Source organism: Leucoraja erinacea, chromosome 45 (assembly GCF_028641065.1).
Source record: "Leucoraja erinacea ecotype New England chromosome 45, Leri_hhj_1, whole genome shotgun sequence".
In the NCBI taxonomy this organism is placed as follows: Eukaryota; Metazoa; Chordata; class Chondrichthyes; order Rajiformes; family Rajidae; genus Leucoraja; species Leucoraja erinaceus.
Genome location: NC_073421.1, coordinates 1,472,972 through 1,497,011, shown reverse-complemented (window position 1 = coordinate 1,497,011; position 24,040 = coordinate 1,472,972). Strand labels below are relative to the sequence as shown.

General features: G+C 45.9%; 1 protein-coding gene across 1 annotated transcript in view; it reads right to left on the bottom strand.

Annotated features, from left to right (window-relative positions):
• Positions 1-18,445: 18,445 nt before the first annotated feature.
• Positions 18,446-24,040, bottom strand: part of gucy2f (guanylate cyclase 2F, retinal) — an 82,463-nt gene continuing 76,868 nt past the window's right edge. The window contains exon 18 of the mRNA XM_055664819.1: positions 18,446-18,829. Within this exon, the coding sequence (XP_055520794.1) occupies positions 18,751-18,829 (79 nt within the window). The 3' untranslated portion in view covers positions 18,446-18,750. The remainder of the gene's footprint in view (positions 18,830-24,040) is intronic.

The window sequence follows — 24,040 nt, the reverse complement described above, 5'->3', positions numbered from 1 at the left end:
GGTAGCAAGGTGAAAAGTAAAAGTGGCAGGCAGACAAAACCAGGGCAAAAATCAAAAAGGGCCACTTTTCAACATAATTGTATAAGGGGTAAGAGTGTTGCAAAAACAAGCCTGAAGGCTTTGTGTCTTGATGCAAGGAGCATTCGTAATAAGGTGGATGAGTTGAATGTGCAGATAGCTATTAATGACTACGATATAGTTGGGATCACGGAGACATGGCTCCAGGGTGACCAAGGCTGGGAGCTGAACATACAGGGATATTCAATATTCAGGAGGGATAGAGAGAAAGGAAAAGGAGGTGGGGTAGCGTTGCTGGTTAGAGAGGAGATTAATGCAATGGAAAGGAAGGACATTAGTTTGGAGGATGTGGAATCAATATGGGTAGAGCTGCGAAACACTAAGGGGCAGAAAACGCTAGTGGGAGTTGTGTACAGGCCACCTAACAGTAGTAGTGGAGTTGGGGATGGCATCAAACAGGAAATTAGAAATGCGTGCAACAAAGGCAAAACAGTTATAATGGGTGACTTCAATCTAGATATAGATTGGGTGAATCAAATTGGCAGGGGTGCTGAGGAAGAGGATTTCTTGGAATGTATGCGGGATAGTTATCTAAATCAACATGTAGAGGAACCAACGAGAGAGCAGGCTATTCTAGACTGGGTATTGAGTAATGAGGAAGGGTTAGTTAGCAGTCTTGTTGTACGTGCCCCCTTGGGCAAGAGTGACCATAATATGGTTGAGTTCTTCATTAGGATGGAGAGTGACATTGTTAATTCAGAAACAATGGTCCTGAACTTAAAGAAAGGTAACTTTGAGGGTATGAGACGTGAATTGGCCAAGATTGACTGGCAATTGATTCTTAATGGGTTGATGGTGGATATGTAATGGAAGACATTTAAAGACTGCATGGATGAACTACAACAAGTGTTCATCCCAGTTTGGCAAAAAAATAAATCAGGGAAGGTAGTGCATCCGTGGATAACAAGGGAAATCAGGGATAGTATCAAAACAAAAGATGAAGCGTACATATTAGCCAGACAAAGCAGCCTACCAGAGGACTGGGAGAAATTCAGAGACCAGCAGAGGAGGACAAAAGGCTTAATTAGGAAAGGGAAAATAGATTATGAAAGAAAACTGGCAGGAAACATAAAAACTGACTGCAAAAGCTTTTATAGATATGTGAAGAGAAAAAGATTAGTTGAAACAAATTTAGGTCCGTTGCAGTCAGAAACAGGTGAATTGATCATGGGGAACAAGGATATGGCAGACCAATTGAATAACTACTTTGGTTCTATCTGCACTATGGAAGACATAAATAATCTGCCGGAAATAGCAGGGGACCGGGGGTCAAATGAGATGGAGGAACTGAGTGAAATCCAGGTTAGCCGGGAAGTGGTGTTAGGTAAATTGAATGGATTAAAGGCAGATAAATCCCCAGAGCCTGATAGGCTGCATCCCAGAGTACTTAAGGAAGTAGCCCCAGAAATAGTGGATGCATTAGTGATAATTTTTCAAAACTCTTTAGATTCTGGAGTAGTTCTTGAGGATTGGACGGTAGCTAATATAACCCCACTTTTTAAAAACGGAGGGAGAGAGAAAACGGGGAATTACAGACCAGTTAGTCTAACATCGGTATTGTGGAAACTGTTAGAGTCAGTTATTAAAGATGGGATAGCAGCACATTTGGAAAGTGGTAAAATCATTAGACAAAGTCAGCATGGATTTATGAAAGGCAAATCATGTCTGACGAATCTTATAGAATTTTTCGAGGATGTAACTAGTAGAGTGGATAAGGGAGAACCAGTGGATGTGTTATATCTGGACTTGCAGAAGGCTTTCGACAAGGTCCCACGTAAGAGATTAGTATACAAACCTAAAGCACACAGTATTAGGGGTTCAGTATTGATGTGGATAGAGTACTGGCTGGCAGACAGGAAGCAAAGAGTAGGAGTAAACGGGTCCTTTTAACAATGGCAGGAAGTGACTAGTGGGGTACCGCAAGGCTCAGTGCTGGGACCCCAGCTATTTACAATATATATTAATGATTTGGACGAAGGAATTGAATGCAACATCTCCAAGTTTGCGGATGACACGAAGCTGGGGGGCAGTGTTAGCTTAGTGGAGGATGCTAGGAGACTTGGATAGGCTGGGTGAATGGGCAAATGCATGGCAGATGCAGTATAATGGTAAACAGGAAAGTAGACTATTATCTGAATGGTGGCCAATTAGGAAAGGGGGAGATGCAACGAGAGCTGGGTGTCATGGTACACCAATCATTAAAAGTAGGCATGCAGGTCAAGTCAAGTCAAGTTTATTTGTCACATACACATACGAGATGTGCAGTGAAATGAAAGTGGCAAGTGGAAGGTGCAGCAGGCAGTGAAGAAGGCGAATGGTATGTTAGCATACATAGCAAAAGGATTTGAGTAAAGGAGCAGGGAGGTTCTACTGCAGTTGTACAGGGTCTTGGTGAGACCACACCTGGAGTATTGCATACAGTTTTGGTCTCCTAATCTGAGGAAAGACATTCTTGCCATAGAGGGAGTACAGAGAAGGCTCACCAGACTGATTCCTGGGATGTCAGGACTTTCATATGAAGAAAGACTGGATAGACTCGGTTTGCACTCGCTAGAATTTAGAAGATTGAGGGGGGATCTTATAGAAACTTACAAAATTCTTAAGGGGTTGGACAGGCTATATGCAGGAAGATTGTTCCTGATGTTGGGAAAGTCCAGAACAAGGGGTCATAGTTTAAGGATAAGGGGAAAATCTTTTAGGACCGAGATGAGGAAAACATTTTTCACACAGAGAGTGGTGAATCTGTGGAATTCTCTGCCACAGAAGGTAGTTGAGGCCAGTTCATTGGCTATATTTAAGAGAGAGTTAGATGTGGCCCTTGTGGCTAAAGGGATCAGGGGGTATGGAGTGAAGGCAAGAACAGGATACTGAATTGGATGATCAGCCATGCTCATATTGAATGGCTGTGCAGGCTCGAAGGGCCGAATGGCCTCTACTCCTGCACCTATTTTCTATGTTTCTATGTTAAGTCAAGACTTAAAACATATTTCTACTCTCGAGCCTTTCTTGACATCCTCTGAGGGAGCGCTGTCTGTGTGTATTTATGTATGTATTGTTGATCTATGTACCACTGTATGTAGCATGTTAGTACCTGCACTAATGTAAAGCACTTTGGTCAACGAGAGTTGTTTTTAAACGTGCTATAGAAATAAAATGGACTTGACTTGTGATTTGAGATTAATACGAGCATTAGGATCCTGCGTACACTTCCCATCTCGTGCAACAAGGGGAGTTTCCATTCAGTGTCACCCAGAGGGAGTTTGCATCTGCTGCCATCTCGTGGTGCATATGTCTATTGCAGATTTTGGATTTTAGATTGAATTTCGAACATTCCCTGTGACCCGAGGATGTTGCTGTGACCACTCGGTTGCCACTGATACAGATATTTTTTACGTTAGCATAGTTTACCTTCCTTTATTGTCAAGTTTACAGAGGAATAGTGAAAAGCTTTTGTTGCGTGCTAACTATTCAGCGGAAAGGCTATACATTACTACCATGTAGCCATCCACAGAGTACAAATACGTGATAAAGAGAATGATGTTTGGTGCACGATAAAGCCCAGTAAGCTCCACAAATATAGTCCAAGGGTCCCCAATAAGGAAAAGAGTAGCTCAGACACACACTCTCATTGCTGAAAGAATCATTCAGTTCCCTGATAACAGCCGAAAATAAATTGTTCCTGAATAGTAAGCATGCAGGTACAGCAGGCAGTGAAGAAAGCGAATGGCCTGTTGGCCTTCATAACAAGAGGAATTGACTATAGGAGATAAGAGGTCCTTCTGCAGTTGTACAGAGCCCTAGTGAGACCCCACCTGGATATTGTGTATAGTTTTGGTCCCCTAATTTGAGGAAGGACATTCTTGCTATTGAGTCAAGTCAAGTCAAGTCAAGTTTATTTGTCACATACACATACGAGATGTGCAGTGAAATGAAAGTGGCAATGCTCGCGGAACAACAAAACAGCCAAACTAATTATAAACACAATCATAACACACATATTCTTTTACATAATAAATAATAGAAGGAAAAACGTTCTGTACAGTTAGTCCCTGGTGAGAAAGGCGTTTACAGTCCGAATTGCCTCTGGGAAGAAACTCCTTCTCAACCTCTCCGTTCTCACTGCATGGCAACGGAGGCGTTTGCCTGACGGTGGCGGCTGGAACAGTCTGTTGCAGGGGTGGAAGAGGTCTCTCATGATTTTGTTTGCTCTGGAGTTGCACCTCCTGTTGTATAGTTCCTGCAGGGGGGTGAGTGAAGTTCCCATAGTGCGTTCGGCCGAACACACTACTCTCTGCAGAGCCTTCTTGTCCTTGGCAGAGCAATTCCCAAACCAGATGGTAATGTTCCCGGACAAGATGCTTTCCACCGCTGCTGCGTAGAAGCACTGGAGGATCCTCAGAGACACTCTGAATTTCCTCAATTGCCTGAGGTGGTAAAGGCGCTGCCTTGCCTTACTCACGAGTGCTGAGGCGTGTGATGACCCATGTCATATCCTCAGAGATGTGGACTCCCAGATATTTAAAACAGTTCACCCTATCCACAGGATCCCCATTTATACTCAATGGAGTGTACGTCCTCGGATGATGTGCCCTCCTAAAGTCCATGATCAGCTCCTTCGTTTTTTTGATGTTCAAGAGGAGGCTGTTATCCTGGCACCAGAGTGCTAGATCAGCCACCTCCTCCCGGTAGGCATTCTCATCGTTGTCTGAGATCAGGCCCACCACCACAGTGTCATCAGCAAACTTAATTATTGAATTGGAGCTGAACCTAGCCACACAGTCATGTGTGTACAGGGAGTACAATAGGGGGCTGAGGACGCAACCCTGGGGCGATCCTGTGCTCAGGGTGAGGGACTTCGATGTATTCCCTCCCATCTTGACTACCTGGGGCCTGGCGGTGAAAAAGTCCAGGACCCAGGCACACAGGGAGGTGTTGAGCCCCAATTCCAGTAGCTTCCCGGCTTCCCGGAGGGAGTGCAGTGTAGGTTTACAAGGTTAATTCCCGGGATGGCAGGATTGTCATATGCTGAGATAATGGAGCAGCTGTGGGCTTGTACACTCTGGAGTTTAGAAGGATGAGAGGGGATCTCATTGAAACATACAAGATTGTTAAGGATTTGGACATGCTAGGGGCAGAAAACATGTTCCCGATGTTGGGGGAGTCCAGAACCAGGGGCCACTGATTAAGCCTGAAGAAGGTTTTCGGCCCGAAACGTCGCCTATTTCCTTCGCTCCATAGATGCTGCTGCACCCGCTGAGTTTCTCCAGCAATTTTGTGTGCCACAGATTAAGAATAAGGAGTAAGCCATTTAGAACGGAGACGAGGAAACACTTTTTCTCACAGAGAGTGGTGAGTCTGTGGAATTCTCTGCCTCACAGGGCGGTGGAGGCCGGTTTTCTGTATGCTTCCAAGAGACAGCTAGATAAGGCTCTTAAAAATAGCGGAGTCAGGGGATTTGGGGAGAAGGCAGGAACGGGGTACTGATTGGTAATGATCAGCCATGATCACAGTGAATGGCGGTGCTGGCTCGAAGTGCCGAATGGCCTACTCCTGCACCTATTGTCTATTGTCTATTGACGATATAATATTTCCTTACTCGATCATACAGCAGCCACCCAATGTCAAAAGGACTGAGAAATGATAGATATATATAAACCTGAGCCCCCGAATGAGTTTGTGCATCAATAATATGCGGAAACTTGTGGGGACTCTAGCTAAGGTGCGAAATGTGCAACAGGTGGGTCTCGCCTGGGAATAGAAATTCACGATTAACGTTTGGCCCCTCCGACCCTTATCTGGATCTATAGTAAATGTGTTTGAAGGGAGATCCTGTCCGTCCGTCTCGCTGATATGTTCAGTTGTGATCTCGATCACATTCCCGTGAGACCACTGGTCTACATACAGGGCTCCCCTCATGAAGTATTTTTGTCTCCCGTTACCAAGGAAGATTAACCCATTTTACTGATGGCAGTGGACGAAGTTTATACCCGCCTTCACTTCCTTCAGGTAGAAATCAGACGCTGAGCAGACCGAGTCAATGTCGACACCCACACTCGGGATGGCTCTGCGAGGGAGAAAGTTATATCATCGGCTATCACACGATGATAGTTCTGCAATTGGATGTAAAGATGCTCAAAGTCTGGAGCAAAATTTAAAAATCCAAAAATGAGTCAAATTTCTCCGTTAGAAATAGGACATCACGAGGAAAAGTTTCCAGTGGGAATCATCAAATTAGTTAGATTGTTATTGTCACGTGTACAGAGGTACAGTGAAAAGCTTCATGGTTGTGTGCTGTCCACACAGCGAAAAGAGAGCAGGGCGAATAGTGGTTGGAATCAAGGTCCTGCATTATGGGATGGTTCTTTTTGCTGAAGCCCAGTCAACATTTCACCTTCCGCTTCAAATTTACTATCATTTCACATTTCACTGATGGATCGCACCTTCTGATCATTCCTCGTACCATTGAAACGATCAAAATTATGATAGATAGTTCAGTCCAGTCACGCACACGCACCCTGTCCAATGTCCTTTCCAACACTAATCTGCTGCTCCAATGGACTCGATGTCATGCTGGGAAAAAGATCAACATCGACAACTGCTCACACGCACCGAGTAAAAAAAAATATCCTTATAATTATAAAACTCTGATCTTGGATGCGTGTATGTGTTTGTGTCTGTGTCTGTGTGTGATCACATCTACTCGAAGAAATGGGAATCTGTCTATTTCCCCCACATATGCTGCCTGACCCTCAGAGTTCCTCCAGCACTTCTGCTCAACATTCCAACACCCTGAAATACAAGGAACGTGACCACAAAGCAATTAGCAAAATACATTGTTAATCTTTCTCAAAGATTTATCCCCATTGAAACCACGAGAGGGTCTAAACACGGGCCTTAACGTCATACCATCTCCACAAAGACTAGATTAGATAGACTTGGTTATAGCAAAATAAAATCACTTTAATGATTGAAATCTCCTGACATCTTTGATCATACCCTCTATCACAAGCAGTACTTGGAACAGCAAGGTGACAAAGCCCATCTATCAGAAACCATAGAAAACTGGGGACATTAGATGATCTCCAAAGATGTTGGCACAACAACCAGAAACAAGTAGAGTAACTGTAGAGGGAGAAACAGCAGCAGGTGAGAAGATTCTACATTCACCTCAAAATATCAAACACTGGATGGACAGGGCCTGGAAAATAACTCTAGGCCCAATGTTTCAAAGTCAGTTTATAGTCACATGTACCAATTAAGATCCAGTGAAATTCAAATGTGTAGTAAATCCTACAGGGTAGAAGAATACATTGGCTATTTTCATAATCAAACTGGCACAGCAACATGCCAGCTGTATAAAAGACAACACTTCACACAAACAGTGAACTCCCCGACCGAGCTGCCCAATGCTGTAACTCTTACCATGGGCATCAAACCCTGCACTGCACACAAACAGTGAACTAACCGAGTTGCCCAAAGCTGTACTGTTTACTATGGGCATCCTGCCTGACCCGCTGAGTTACTCCAGCACTGTCTTTTTTTTTTGTAAACCTTGATTTCCATCCCAAATCTTCCCTGGTGTCAGGGCTTTTACAAACTTTGGCATGTGTACAATGGGTGCGTTACAGGGAAAGGTCACACAGCAATAAAGATCAATTTTGCAGTAACGAACAAAATGATATCTAATTTGTTGGCAGCTGCTCCCACTGTGCAGTGAATTCACAGAATGGGTCGCTCCAATTTGTGGTCAACACTCCCACCGTTTGGTGATCCGCTGCACTGCAGGCCCAACCAGTTTGTGGTCAAAGTTTGACTTGGCAGCAACAACAATCTTGGCAATATCTGCATAGATCTTGTCTGCACCCTTTCCCAATGTCTCCAAACATTGAAGACAGATTGGATCAGCTCTTTGGGGTATTTCATACATCCTTACATAGAAACATAGACAATAGGTGCAGGAGTAGGCCATTCGGCCCTTCGAGCCAGCACCGCCATTCAATATGATCATGGCTGATCATCCAACTCAGTATCCTGTACCTGCCTTCTCTCCAAACCCCCTGATCCCCTTTAGCCACAAGGGCCACATCAAACTCCCTCATAAATATAGCCAATGAACTGGCCTCAACTACATTCTGTGGCAGAGAATTCCAGAGATTCACCACTATCTGTGTGAAAAAAAAAATTCTCATCTCGGTCCTAAAGGATTTCCCCCTTTATCCTTAAGCTGTAACCCCTTGTCCTGGACTTCCCTAACATCGGGAACAATCTTCCTGCATCTAGCCTGTTCAACCCCTTAAGAATTTTGTAAGTTTCTATAGGATCCCCCCTCAATCTTCTAAATTCTAGCGAGTACAAGCCTAGTCTACCCAGTCTCAACTCATATGAAAGTCCTGACATCCCAGGAATCAGTCTGGTGAACCTTCTCTGCACTCCCTCTATGGCAATAATGTCCTTTCTCAGATTTGGAGACCAAAACTGTACGCAATACTCCAGGTGTGGTCTCAACAAGACCCTGTACAACTTTTGAATAACCTTTAATAATCCTTTACAGGAAATTACAGTGCCACAACAGCTTCAAGACAGACATAACACCACACATTTCCACAGATAGCTTCAATACTTAATAAGTTAAAATACAATGAATGAATACTAAAAAAATCCAAAATTATTTTTGTGCATTATAAAACCTTATAGCAGCTGGTATACAAGACTTCCTATATCTCTCAGTTTTGCACATTGGTGCAATCATTCTCTGACTGAAGATGCTGCTCTTGATCACCTTCAGGGCGTGGAGTGGGTGAGTGGGGTTGGTCATTATTGAACCTAGTTTGTTCAGAGTTCTGGCCTCTGCCACCTGCTGGACCGTTAGTTGCTCTGCCCCAACCACTGAGCCGGCCTTCCTGATCAGCTTGTCCAGTCTGTTTTTGTCCGCTATTCGGGCGCCTTCTCCCCAACAGGCCACAGCAAAAAACAGAGCACTGGCCACCACTGAATGGTAGACACTGCACAGTAGGGGTTGGCAGATGTTGAATGACTTTAGCCTCCTTAAAAAATACAGTCGACTTTGTCCCTTCCTGTACACCGCCTCCATATGACTCTTCCAGTCCAGCTCACTGTCAAGCTGCACACCAAGGTACCTGTGGTTGGCGACCACCTCCACCTCAGTGCCCCTGATGGTGATTGGTGTTGGTTGAGTCCTCCTCCTCCCCCTCCTGAAATCCACAACTATCTCCTTGGTTTTTGTGGTGTTGAGATGGAGGTTATTGTGTGCACTCCACACCACAAAGTTGTTAATTGTGTCTATACTCCTCCTCATTGCCCCCTTTGATGAGGCCTACAACAGCTGTGTCATCTGAAAATTTCTGCAAAAAGCAGCTGTTGGTGTTATATTGGCAATCCGCTGTGTAGATGGTGAACAACTGCAGTAGAACCTCCCTGCTCCTATGCTCAAATCCTTTTGCTATGAATGCTAATATACCATTCGCTTTCTTCACTGCCTGCTGCACCTGCATGCCTACTTTCAATGACTGGTGTACCATGACACCCAGGTCTCGCTGCATCTCCCCTTTTCCTAATCGGCCGCCATTTAGATAATAGTCTACTTTCCTGTTTTTGCCACCAAAGTGGATAACCTCACATTTATCCATATTATACTGCATCTGCCATGCATTAGCCCACTCACCCAGCCTATCCAAGTCACCTTGCAGCCTCCTAGCATCCTCTTCACAGCTAACACTGCCCCCCAGCTCGTGTCACCCGCAAACTTGGAGATGTTGCATTCAATTCCCTCGTCCAAATCATTAATATATATTGTAAATAGCTGGGGTCCCAGCACTGAGCCTTGCGGTACTCCACTAGTCACTGCCTGCCACTTACAGCAGACTTATTGTTCCAAGAATGTCCCCTCAGGTCCCTTCAACCCAATATTCTACATCATCCCTGCATCTGTTCCAGCTCCTTGTTCCACACTGTGCTTCAATCATTAACAATTATCACTGATCAACAGAGTGCTGAAGTAACTAAGCGGGTCAGGCAGCATCTGTGGATGAGAAGGAAATGGTGATTTTTGGGTAAGAACCCTTCTGTTCCATTCCCAAATCTCTTGTTTGTCCCGAGATGCTGCCTGACCCACTGAGTTACTCCAGCAATGTGTCTATCTTTGGTATAAACCAGCATCTACAGGTCTTCGATTCTACATTTTACATCAGCCAGATTCAATTTCAGTTGTGATAAGTTTAGGGTATCATTGCTTCAGTAAAGATAAATCCTTTTATTCCGACAGTGTACCCTCTGGTTCGAGACTCTCCCACTAGTGGAAACATCCTTTTAGTTCTGAGATACAGCATAATTCCAGTTGCACCAGGAAAAAATAATCATTAAAAGCCCTGGACACTTCAAATGACAACAATTATAAGGAAAATTCAGCACAATTAATCAAAGTAGCAAACACAATGCAGTAGAGAGCTGTAGTGTTCTCACCTACCTCATGCCCTGGAGATGTAGATCCACATCAGACACAAGGGGAGACTCCCTGTCTCCCTGTCTCTCCCATCCACAGCCCAGGACCACTGCTCCCATCCACAGCCCAGGACCACTGCTCCCATCCATCCACAGCCCAGGACCACTGCTCCCATCCACAGCCCAGGACCACTGCTCCCATCCACAGCCCAGGACCACTGCTCCCATCCACAGCCCAGGACCACTGCTCCCATCCACAGCCCAGGACCACTGCTCCCATCCATCCACAGCCCAGGACCACTGCTCCCATCCACAGCCCAGGACCACTGCTCCCATCCACAGCCCAGGACCACTGCTCCCATCCACAGCCCAGGCCCACTGCACTCAGACACTATACAACTCCGCCTTTTGTACACAGCAGCTGACAATTTTCCAATCAGCTTCAATCAAGCCAATGACCACATTAACCCTTCACCCACCAGTGGCCAATCAATGTTTGTTGCACACATCATGATATCCACCTGGGGCAGTAGTTGTTATAGAAATATAGAAAGGTAGAAAATAGGTGCAGGAGGAGGCCATTCGGCCCTTCGAGCTAGCACCGCCATTCATTGTGATCATGGCTGATCATCCCCAATCAATAACCCATGACTGCCTTCTCCCCATATCACTTGACTCCACTAGCCCTCAGAGCTCTATCTAACTCTCTCTTAAATCCATCCAGTGACTTGGCCTCCACTGCCCTCTGTGGCAGTGAATTCCACAAATTCACAACTCTCTGGGTGAAAAAGTTTTTTTTTCATCTCAGTCTTAAATGACCTCCCCTTTATTCTAAGACTGTGGCCCCTCATTCTGGACTCGCCCAACATTGGGGACACTTTTCCTGCATCTAGCTTGTCCAGTCCTTTTATAATTTTATATCTTTCTATAAGATCCCCCTCATCCTTCTAAACTCCAGTGAATACAAGCCTAGTCATTTCAATCTTTCCTCATATGACAGTCCCGCCATCCCAGGGATCAATCTCGTGAACCTACGCTGCACTGCTTCAAAGGTTCAAAGGTTCAAAGGTTATTTATTGGTCACATACACCTAGGTGTAGTGAAATGCTTCTTGCCATGCAGCACATAAAGAAAGAATACAGACATAATAGTAATAAACAAATTTAAACATAAAAACATCCCCCCACAATGGTTCCCATGATGATGGAAGGCACAAAGTCCAGTCCCCATCACCTGTCCACCCATAGTTGGGCCTATTGAGGCCTCCACAGTTGCCTTTACAGAGGCCCGATGTTCCAGGCCGTTCTCGCCAGGGTGATTGTACTCCGGCGTTGGGAGAATCCTCTCAGCGGCGTGGGAACCCTGGAACGGCCGCTTCCCACACCGGAGACCGCGGCTACTGAAGCCAACAAGGCCGCGCCGGTTGGAGCTCCACCACAGGCGATCTCACGGAGAGATCCCAGGCTCCCGATGTTTAAAGTCAACGCCGGCGCCCGCAGATGGCCGCTCCTCAGACCTGCAGCTCCGCAATGTTTTTCTTGGCGGTCTTCAGCTCACAGCGCGGCGACCCAAACAAGGCATCGCCCGCTCCGCTCCGCGATAGCGCTCCAGCGCTGTGCCGCCGCCAAAGCCGAGGTACTGGGCGGTCCCCTCAGGAAACGCCGCTCCAGGCCCGCTGGTAGGCCGCAAGGACGGGTCAAAATTGCAGCCCGGAGAAAAGCTGCCTCTCCGACCAGGTAGCGACCCTGAAAAGTACTTTCCCCCTCCCTCCCCTCCACCCCCCACATAAGAAGACTATAGCTCCAAAACTCACTAAAATAGAAAAAGAGTGACAAACTAACAGCTGCAGGTTGGGCTGCCATACCGCACAGGACGGCGCCCCCATATCGCTTCAATCACAAGGATATCTTTCCTCAAATTAGGAGACCAAAACTGTACACAATACTCCAGATGTGGTCTCACCAGAGCCCTATACAACTGCAGAAGAACCTCTTTACTCCTATACTGAAATCCTCTTGTTGTGAAGGCCAACATTCCATTAGCTTTCTTCGCTGCCTGCTGTACCTGCACACCAACTTTCAGTGACCGGTGTACAAGGACACCCAGGTCTCGCTGCACCTCCCCCTTACCTAACCTAACCCCATTGAGATAATAATCTGCCCCCTTGTTTTTGCTGCCAAAGTGGATAACCTCACATTTATCTATATTATACTGCATCTGCCACGCATCTGCCCACTCACTCAACCTGTCCAGGTCTCCCTGCAACCTCCTAACATCCTCTTCACAGTTCACACTGCCACCCAGCTCTGTGTCATCCGCAAACTTGCTAGTGTTGCTCCTAATTCCCTCTTACAAATCATTAATATATATGGTAAACAGTTGTGGCCCCAACACCGAGCCTTGCGGCACTCCACTCGCCACTGCCTGCCATTCTGAAAAGGACCCGTTCACTCCTACTCTTTGCTTCCAGTCTGCCAACCAATTTTCTATCCATGTCAACACCCTACCCCCAATACCATGTGTTCTAATTTTAGTCGCCAGTCTCCCGTGCGGGACCTTATCAAAGGCTTTCTGAAAGTCTAGATACACTACATCCACTGGCACCCCTTCATCCATTTTACTTGTCACATCCTCAAACAATTCCAGAAGATTAGTCAAGCATGATTTCCCTTTCATAAATCCATGTTGACTTGGACTAATCCTTTTACTCCTATCTAAATGCCCCATTATTACCTCTTTAATAATTGACTCCAGCATCTTTCCCACCACCGAAGTCAGGCTAACTGGTCTGTAATTCCCCGTTTTCTCTCTCGCTCCTTTCTTGAAAAGTGGGATAACATTAGCTATCCTCCAATCCACAGGAACTGAACCTGAATCTATTGAACATTGGAAAATGATCACCAATGCATCCACTAATTCTAGAGCCACCTCCCTGAGGACCCTGGGATGCAGACCATCAGGCCCAGGGGATTTATCATCCTTCAGTCCCATTATCTTACCCAATACAATTTCTCGCCGAATGGAAATTTCTTTCAGTTCCTCTACCCCTTTAGATCCTCTGTCCTCCAGTACATCTGGGAGATTGTTTGTGTCTTCCTTAGTGAAGACAGATCAGAAGTACCTATTCAACATTTCTGCCATTTCCTTGTTCCCCATAATAATTTCACCCGTGTCTGCCTTCAAGGGACCCACATTTAACTTTGCTAGTCTTTTTCACTTAACATATCTAAAGAAGCTTTTATTGTCCTTCTTTATATTTCTGGCCAGCTTCCCCTCGTACTTCATCTTTTTCGCCTGAATTGCCCGTTTTGTTTCCTTCTGTTGTCCTATGAAAGTTTCCCAATCCTCTGCCTTCCGGCTACTCTTTGCTGTGTTATACATCTTTTCTTTTAGTTTTATTCGATCCCTAACTTCTCTTGTTAGCCACAGTTGCCTCCTACTCCCCTTAGAATCTTTCTTCCTTTTTGGAATTAAATGATCCTGCGTTTTCCGGATTATGTCCAGAAATTCCTGCCATCACTGTTCCACCGTCATTCCTGCTAGGATCCCTTTCCAGTCTACCTTGGCCAGCTCCTCCCTCCCTCATGCCTTCATTGCCCCCTTTGTTCAACTGCATCACTGACACTTCCGATTTAACATTCTCCTTCTCAAATTGCAGATAATAATCATATTATGATCACTACCTCCAAGCGGTTCCTTTACCTTGAGTTCTCTTATCATATCTGGTTCATTGGACAACACTAAATCCAGAATTGCCTTTTCTTTGGTCGGCTCCATTACAAACTGCTCTAAGAATCCATCTCGGAGGCATTCTACAAACTCTCTTTCTTGGGGTCCTGAACCAACCTGATTTTCCCAGTCTACCTGCATATTGAAATCCCCCATCACCACAGTGGCATTACCTTTGTTACATGCCAGTTTTAACTCCTGTTGCAACTTACACCCTACATCCGGGCTACTATTTGTGACTGCTAACTAACCCTTCCTCGTTACTCAATACCCAGTCTAAAATAGCCTGCTCTCTCGTTGGTTCCTCTACATGTTGATTTAGATAACTATCCAGCATACATTCCAAGAAATCCGCTTCCTCAGCACCCCTGCCAATTTGATTCACCCAATCTATATGTAGATTGAAGTCACCCATTATAACTGTTTTGCCTTTGTCGCACGCATTTCTAATTTCCTGTTTGATACCATCTTCCAACTTCCAACTTCACTATTACTGTTAGGTGGCCTGTACACAACTCCCACTAGCGTTTTCTGCCCCTTAGTGTTTCGCAGCTCTACCCATATCGACTCCACATCCTCCAAACTAATGTCCTTCCTTTCCATTGCATTAATCTCCTCTCTAACCAGCAACGCTACCCCACCTCCTTTTCCTTTCTCTCTATCCCTCCTGAATATTTAATATCCCTGGATGTTCAGCTCCCAGCCTTGGTCACCCTGGAGCCATGTCTCCGTGATCCCAACTATATCATAATCATTAATGGCTATGTCTATCTGCAATTCAACTCATCCGCCTTATTACGAATGTTCCTTGCATTGAGACACAAAGCCTTCAGGCTTGTTTTTACAACACTCTTACCCCTTGTACAATTATGTTGAAAAGTGGCCCTTTTTGATTTTTGCCCTGGATTTGTCTGCCTGCCACTTTTACTTTTCACCTTGCTACCTATTGCTTCTACCCTCATTTTACAACCCCCTGCCTCTCTGCTCTTGTACCCATCCCCCTGCCACATTAGTTTAAATCCTCCCCGACAGCACTAGCAAACATTCCCCCAAGGACATTGGTTCCATTCCAGCCCAGGTGCAGACCGTCCTGTTTGTACTGGTCCCACCTCCCCCAGAACTGGTTGCAATGCCCTAATAATTTGAATCCCTCCCCCATGCACCATTTTCAAGCCACATATTAATCTGCAATATCCTCCTATTTCTACTCTGACTGGCCCGTGGTACTGGTAGTAATCCAGAGATTATTACCTTTGAGGTCCTACTTTTAAGTTTATCTCCTAGCTCCCTAAATTCATCTTGTAGGACCTCATCCCTTTTTTTACCTATATCGTTGGTGCCAATATGCACCACGACAACTGGCTGTTCACCCTCCCCCTCCAGAATGTTCTGCAGCCGTTCAGTGACATCCCCGACCCTTGCACCAGGGAGACAACATACCATCCTGCAGAAACGCCTATCTATTCCCCTTACAATTGAATCCCCCATTACTATTGCCCTTCCACTCTTCCCCCCACCCCCCTCATGTGCCGCAGAGCCACCCATGGTGCCATGAACTTGGCTGCTGCTGCATTCCCCTGATGAGCAATCTCCCTCAACAGTATCCAAAATGGTATACCTGTTTAGGAGGGAGATGACCGCAGGGGACTCCTGCACTACCTGCCTACTGCTGCGCTGGCTTTTGGCCACCCGTTCCCTTTCTGTCCTCTTACCTTTTACCTGCGGTGTGACCAACTCACTGTACGTGCTATCCACGACTTTCTCAGCATCGTGGATGCTCCAGTATGAATCCAACCGCATTATGTCATTATGTACTTTCAACAAGGCAGACTCTGTGTTGTGGTTGACCCTGAAGTCTGATTGGAAAGTTTCCAGGATAGTATTTTGTTGCTGAAATACCAGTTTGTCGAGTTAGATCAACACCTTCTGCGTTGTTTAGCCTTGTGCTTTATGGATCATCATAGCAAAACTTGATTGGATGGGGAATTGGGTCTGCTGAAAGGGAATGTCTTCACCCTCTGTTAAGAGCTGGAGATGAATAATAATAATAATAATAATAATAATAATAATATCTTTTATTGTCATTGCACGTCAGTGCAACGAGATTTAGTATGCAGCTCCTACCGATGAAAAAGAAAAGTAAAATAAATAAATAATCTGTGTGTCGTGACCATCCGAGGGAGACAGTCCATGGGGGGTGGGAAGGGGGGGGCACTGGAGATAGTGCTGGAGCTAGAGATGGAGATGGAGATGGAACTGGAACTGCAGATGGAGCTAGAGATGGAGCTGGAGGGACCTGGAGCTGGAGATGAAGCTTGGATAGGCATATGGATGAGAAGGGACTGGAGGGTTATGGTACGAGTGCAGGCAGGTAGGACTAAGGGAAAAAAAGTTGTTCGGCAGGGACTTGTAGGGCCGAGATGGCCTGTTTATGTGCTGTAATTGTTATACATGGTTATATGGTTGATGAGTTAGAGCTACAGGTTCAGTTGCAGCTAGAGTTAGAGTTAGAGCTAGAGCTGGAGATGGAGATGGAGATGGAGATGGAAAAGGAAAGGTTTGGAGGGATATGGGCCAAATGAAGGCAGGTGGGGACTAGTGAAGATTGGACAAGCAGGTTGGTGTGGGAATGTTGGGCCGAAGGGCCTGTTTCCACATTGTATCACTCTATGAGTATGAAGAAATAAGACAAGCCTGCAGATGGTATTGTAATCTTTCCCACCTTTGGTGGAAATTTATTAACCATAAATATATACACTTTGCTTTGTGAGCTCCAATCCTCAGTAGGTCTCTCTCACGCGACACCTTCCCCGAGTCGGGAAGGTGCTAAACAATGGACATTCAATGTGACCATCCCCCCAGATCCTTCGGCCCAACTTTCCCAGCCCCCAACCTCTCCTCTTCCCACCGTCTCCCACCTCGTCTCCCTTGCCCAGTGGTGACGGGACTGGCCCAACGTGGCCGACACATGGCCTCTCCCACTCTCCTCTGGGCTCTCCCTGTTGCACAATCCCGCCACCCTCAATGCACATCGGGCCATCATCCGCAGGGGGGGGCTGCAGATGGGGGGGGGACTACAGATGGGGGGGGGGGTGTGGGGTAGAGGGGGGGGGGTGGTGGGGGGGTCAGGGTCAGGGGGACTGCAGATGGGGGGGGGGTTGGGGGGAGGGGCCGTGAACCACTGCACATGGGGGGGGTTTGGGGGTGACAGGGTGACGGGGGATGATGGGGGCTCGGGTGGGGGTACTGCAAGGGGGAGGGGGTGGGGGTCAGAGGACCAGATGGGGGGGTTGTAACCGCCTTTGTTCCCATCATGGGGCAAGCCAGAGGAACGCTGATGGTCATGGGGGGGAGGGCGGAACCACTCTTACCATTTGGTTAAACTTGACGCTAGAGATAGAGAGATGGTACAAGAGAGGCGCTGTGTGTGTGTGGCCTTTGAGATCAGGCAGCCAGAGAGCTGGTGTCATGAGAGAACGGAACTGTCCATTTGGTTAAACCTGATAGAGATAGAGAGATGGGATAGAGAGTGTGTGTGTGTGTGGGTGAGAGAGAGAGAGTGAGAGATAGTGAGAGAGAGAGAGAGAGTAAGAGTGTGAGAGAGTGGTGCATTGCTGTGACCACATGGCCTCCACCATGACTCTCTCCCCATTCTTCCCTCTCCCCCCCTCCCTCTCCCCCTCCCTTCTCTCTCTCTCCCCCCTCTCTCTCCTCTCTCTCCCCCTCTCCTCTCCCTCTCTCCCTCTCTCTCTCTCTCTCCCTCTCTCATCTCTCTCTCTCTCTCTCTCTCTCTCTCTCTCTCTCTCTCTCTCTCTCTCTCCCCTCTCTCTCTCTCTCTCTCTCTCTCTCTCTCTCTCTCTCTCTCTCTCTCTCTCTCTCTCTCTCTCTCTCTCTCCCCCTCTCTCTCTCCCTCTCCCTCTCTCTCCCTCTCTCTCTCTCTCTCTCTCTCTCTCTCTCTCTCTCTCTCTCTCCTCTCTCTCTCTCTCTCTCTCTCTCTCTCTCTCTCTCTCTCTCTCTCTACACATCCAAGCCTGTGAAAGAACCAGGGAACCTCGTCACTTTGGCCTCTCCTCCTCATTGGAGCAGATGAAACAATGACACCGTCAGCCAACAGCCTCGACTGATTGCAATTAGAAAGTCTCCAAGGTAAAGGAGCTTAATATTCCTCGTTGGACAACGATTCTCAAGCATTGGGGGGAAGAAGGGAAATCCATAAACTAACGTGCAGTGGGGACTTGTGGGACCGGCCTGCTGAGTGTGTCAGACTTCTTCACCCTTGGACCGGAAACAACATTAAGAAGGATTTACCACCTTTAAATAGAAGCTCTGTGTTTCTTTCTGCTGCGCTGGGAAGAGCAGAATTAAAGAGATCTGCTTTAATCTGGTTAAAGTGAGGGTGTTATAACTGCAGCTCCTCCAACAAGCCCTTGGCCTCGACCATGAAGGTGATTTCATCTCACGCTTTGTAATCCCACGCACACCCGCTCACGCCTTCTGCTTGTCGGTCACCTTGTTGCGGAACTGAGTCTTTATCTCCTCGGTCACGGTCCTTTGCCAGTTCTCCCTGTGTGGAGGGAAAGCAACGAGGGAGGGGAGAAACAAGAAAGTCAGAAAGTTCAGCAGTCGGTAACAACAAAGAACCACCGTGGTAGAAATCATAGGGCAGGGACACAAAGACCTTGGTGGAGAAACTCAGCGGGTGAGGCAGCATCTATTGAGCGAAGGAATAGGTGGCGTTTCGAATGGAGACCCTTCTACACCTATTCCTTCGCTCCATAGATGCTGCCTCACCCGCTGAGTTTCTCCAGCAGTTTTGTCAACCATTGATTTTTCCAGCATCTGCAGTTCCTTCTTTAACATGTTCGGGGGTGGTCACTGGGATTAGTCTCCTCAGTCGCGCAACTAGTCGTAGTGTCTTTCTGGTCGCCGCTAAACTTTCAACATGTTTAGCGCCAATGAGCGAGCTTGACTCCTCCTGACGTAGGTGCTGTCGTATGTTGGCCCCAGGATGACGGAGGTTGTCCCCGGTTTTTCAGCGACCTGCTACGACTACGACAGTCGCCAGCAGTTGCCAAGTGGAACAGGCCCTTAACTCAGCGGGTCAGGCACCGTCTCTGGAGAAAAGGAATAGGTGGTGTTTCAGGTCGAGACCCTTCTTCAGACCTTGAGTCAGAAATACTCAGCGGGTCAGGCAGGGTCTGTGGAGGGGAAGGGTGGCACAACGGCACAACAGTAGAGTTACTGCCCTACGGTGCCAAAGACCAGGGTTCGATCCTGACCACGGGTGCTGTCTGTGTGGAGTGTGTACGTTCTCCCTGTAATCAGGCAACTGAACCATCCTACCACAACCAGAGAGCAGCGCTGAGCTACTATCTACATCATTGGTGATCCTCGGTCTAACCTTGTCAGACTTTGCTGGCTTTACCTTGCACTAAACGTTATTCCCTTATCATGTATCTGTACACTGTAAATGGCTTGACTGTAATCAGGTATTGTCTTTCTGCTGACTGGATAACACACAACAAAAGCTTTTTACTGTACCTCAGTACACATGACAATAGACTAAACAGAAGTGAACCTCGGGTCCGATTTCCTCCCTCTCCAAAAATGTACGGGACTCAGTAAAAATTGTAAATTGTCCCTAGTGTGTAAGTTAATGCTAGTGTACGGCGCGATCACTGGTCAGTGTGGAATCGGTGGGCTGAAGGGCCTATTTCTGTGCTGTATCTCTAAATTCTAACAACTAAAGTCTAAAGTATTGCTGCCTGACAGCACCAGAGACCCGGGTTCGACGAACTGCGTGGGTTTTCGCCGAGATCTTCCGCTTTCCTCCCACACTCCAAAGACGTACAGGTTTGTAGGTTAATTGGCTTGGCACAAATGTAAATTGCCCCTAGTGTGTGTAGGATAGTGTTAGTGTGGGGATCGCTGGTCGGCACAGACTCAATGGGCTAAAGGGCCTGTTTCCACCCTGTATCTCGAAAACAAAAACTAAACACAGACAGTAGTGTTGTTACAAAACCTACCATCAGCGGCGCTGCACATCTGCCACTGCCTGTGCGTGTGATTCCGGAGACTTTGGGGGGGGGGGGGGGGCAGGATTCAAATGCAGGTTTGTATTTGCTGTCGGAGAGGGATTTCCTCGGGCTGCTTACTGATGTAGAAAAATCGTTCCCGTTTTTTTTTAAATTTGCTGGTCCATTGCATTGCGGGATTAAAGTTAAACGCCTTCAACATCGCGGATCGCAATATCAGGACAAAACAAAAGGTATGTCGTTTATTTAACATATTATCTTACTTTTTGATGTGGCTTCATTTTAATCCGATGATGCAAAAAATGGTTTTTAGGCATTTTACAAATCGGCCGTGTCTCGCCTGCCGATAGGGGCTTAACATTTATGGCAACAGCGACATTCCAATCGATCACATTCCAGAAACATCCACTCTCAAGATAATCAAATTCATTATTTTTTTGCACAATCATGTCATAAGAACATCTAAATAATCTATATTTTGTGTTATTGTCTATGATCAATATTTTCATACTAAATATCCACAGTACAGTTTTAGTCAGATGTATTGTACAAAAAATAATCATTTTGATTATCTTGGGAGTTTTTTTTTCTAGATTAATTTATGTGAATTAAACATTAAATTCCTTCCATTTGGCATATAAGTTCATGACAAAGTGAGATTTAAAAATCATGTTATATTGTGAATTCTTGTGTGAATGGGATCAGTTTGTTATTTGTTATTTGTTATTTGGATACCTAGGCTATTTAAATTTTTTGGCCTTTTCTAAAGAAATGGATAGATGTTTATATCTAGTAATTGAATTTAGATGAATTTAATTGATTTGATGAAACTGATGAACATGGATTTTTGTTGGGTATTTACTATTTGTTTTAGCGTTTAACTTTATCATTTCTACCTGTTTTTCTAAAACTGCAAATAATAACTTGTTTCTGTTAACGCTGTTCAGTGTTTTTTTTCTTTACATTTTAAACAGATGTCTCCAAAGAAGAAATACAAAATTGTCAATCCAGATGCCCAGCAAAAGAGACTGATTTAGACAGCATTCGCAAAGTTTATCCGAATTTGGACTACTCCAAAAGTGATGATCTACAGGACATTCTTAAAGGGAAAGTAGTGCGCAGAAAGGCATGTCATGTGTGGTTTGAAGAGCAAAAACTTGTAGTTTACAATGCCAAAATGGAAAAGTTGAGGAAAAACAAGGTGTACAGAGTTGCTTATTGGTTACAATCTGAGGAGTATGATGATGCTTCTCCATAAAGACTTGGTGTTTTGCTAGAAATGGTAATGTATTTACCCATCTGTTATGGACTTGCAGCATATAATACAATAATATGAAAGTTCTGATCATGAGAGTATCATATTTTTGAATTTTCAAGGCAGTCTGGGTGGTTATTACTATTTCCATCACAAAGGCCAATTTTGTAATTAGCTACAATTAGGTAACTAACTAATTATTTGCTTTATTTTCAGGTCATCCACATAAGATGTTTTATATTTGTTTCAGAATGCTTCAATCTATAATAACTGAAAATTTCATTCAGTTCTCTTAATTTTTAAGAAAGTTATGGGCTTTTGACTGTCCTCAATCACAGCTTTTGTGTTAAGTCAATGGAAAAGCAAAAGATGCTAATTTCCGAGTATGAAAATGGCCATAACGTTTTTAATACTGAAGATATGAAAGTGAATCAGGTATCAGATTAAAGATCTTTTTATGTTTAACTGATGGGATAAATTACATGCTTGTTTCTTAAAATCTCAACATTTTGTAACATTCCTACAGGCAGCACCCGAGGTCAGGATCGAACCCTGGCCTCTGGCGCTGTGAGGCAGCAGCTCTGCCAGCTAGTAGTATTGTATTTACAAATCTGTGGCGCTGTTGATGTCAGTGGGAATTTTATTATTCCATTCATACAAGAAACTCTTGACTCTTGATTTCAAGTTCCTGATCTCACTGTCCTCCATCTTCTCTCCATGCTGTAACCAGATACAAAATGCTGGTTCAGTTCCTCGTCTACATCCCCAGACCAGGCGCTTTGGGCGGCACGGTGGCGCAGCGGTAGAGTTGCTGCATCACAGCGCCAGGGACCCGGGTTCGATCCCGACTAGGGGTACTGTCCTTATGGAGTTTGTACGTTCTCCCCGTGACCAGCGTGGATTTTCTCCGAGATCTTCGGTTTCCTCCCACACTCCAAAGACGTTCAGGTTTGTAGTTTAATTGACTTGGTATAAGTGTAAATTGTAGCTAGTGTGTGTAGGATACTGTTAACGTGTGGAGATCGCGGACTCGGTGGGCCGAAGGGCCTGTTTCCAGACTGTATCCTTACATGGGTCTACTTCTCTCTGGTGACCCACATGTTTTTAATGTAGGAATAAAAATCTTTATAAGACTTGCCAACGCCATTTTGTAGCCCCTTCAGGTCCCATCGGCGGGTAAAATGTGTTTATTGTGTTTCCATATCTGTCGTGCTGCTGCAGGTGAGAATTTCCTCATTCCATTCCAAAATATAAAATACTGACTCTTGGTTTCATGTTCACTTCCCAGCCTCTGTGTCACTTTCATTGGTTCACAAGTTGTAGGAGGAGAATTAGGCCATTCGGCCCATCAAGTCCACTCTGCCATTCAATCATGGCTGATCTATCCCACCCTCTCGGCCCCATTCTCCTGCCTTCTCCCCATAGCCCCTGGCATCCCATACTAATCAACAATCCCTCAATCACCATCTTAACATTATCCACTGACTTGGCTTCCACAGCCATCAGTGGCAATGAGTTCCACAGATTCACCACCCTCTGACTAAAGAAATTCCTCCTCATCTCCTTTTCTAAAGGTATGTCCTTTTATTGTGAGGCTGTGTCCTCTGGTCCTAGACTCTCCCACAAGTGGAGACATCCTCTCCACATCCACCTCTATCCAAGCCTCTCACTATGTGTACGGGGATGATGACAGAAGCCTCCTGGTGGCGATCCCTGGAAGCAACGACACGATGCACTCTGTGACGGGTCGGGGGACAGTTCTGTCAACATGTTAAACAACGACACAAGCCAACAGCGAGCGATATCATCTGTCACACGAGCGAACAAACTATTCTGTACGTTTCAATGAGGTCCCCTCCCCATTCTTCTACACTCCAGCGAGTACAGGCCCAGTGCTCTCAACCGCTCATCATACGTTAACCCACTCATTCCTGGGATCATTCTTGTAAACCTCCTCTGGACGCTGTTGCTGCAAGCTGTGTGAGAGATGACCAACCTAGGAAATGAAAGCAACCATGTCACAGACGAAGACAAACAAAGTCGGGCGGCATCGTGGCTCAGCAGCAGGTTTGCTGCCTTCCAGCACCAGAGACCCGGGTTCGATCCTGACAACGGGTGCTGTCTGCACAGAGTTTGCGCCTTCTCCCCGTGACCAATGGGATGCACCGGTTTCCTCCCACACTACAAAGACGTACAGGTTTATAGGTAGACAAAAATGCTGGAGAAACTCAGCGGGTGAGGCAGCATCTATGGAGCGATGGAAATAGGCGACGTTTCTGGTCGAGACCCTTATTCAAACCTTATTTCCTTCCCTCCATTGATGCTGCATCACCCGCTGAGTTTCTCCAGCATTTTTGTCTCCCTTCGATTTTCCAGCATCTGCAGTTCCTTGTTAATCAGGTTTATAGATTAATTGGCTTTGGTAAAACATTGTAAATTGACCCTTGCATGTAGGGTAGAGTTGGGGTCAAGGGAAGAGCGTTCA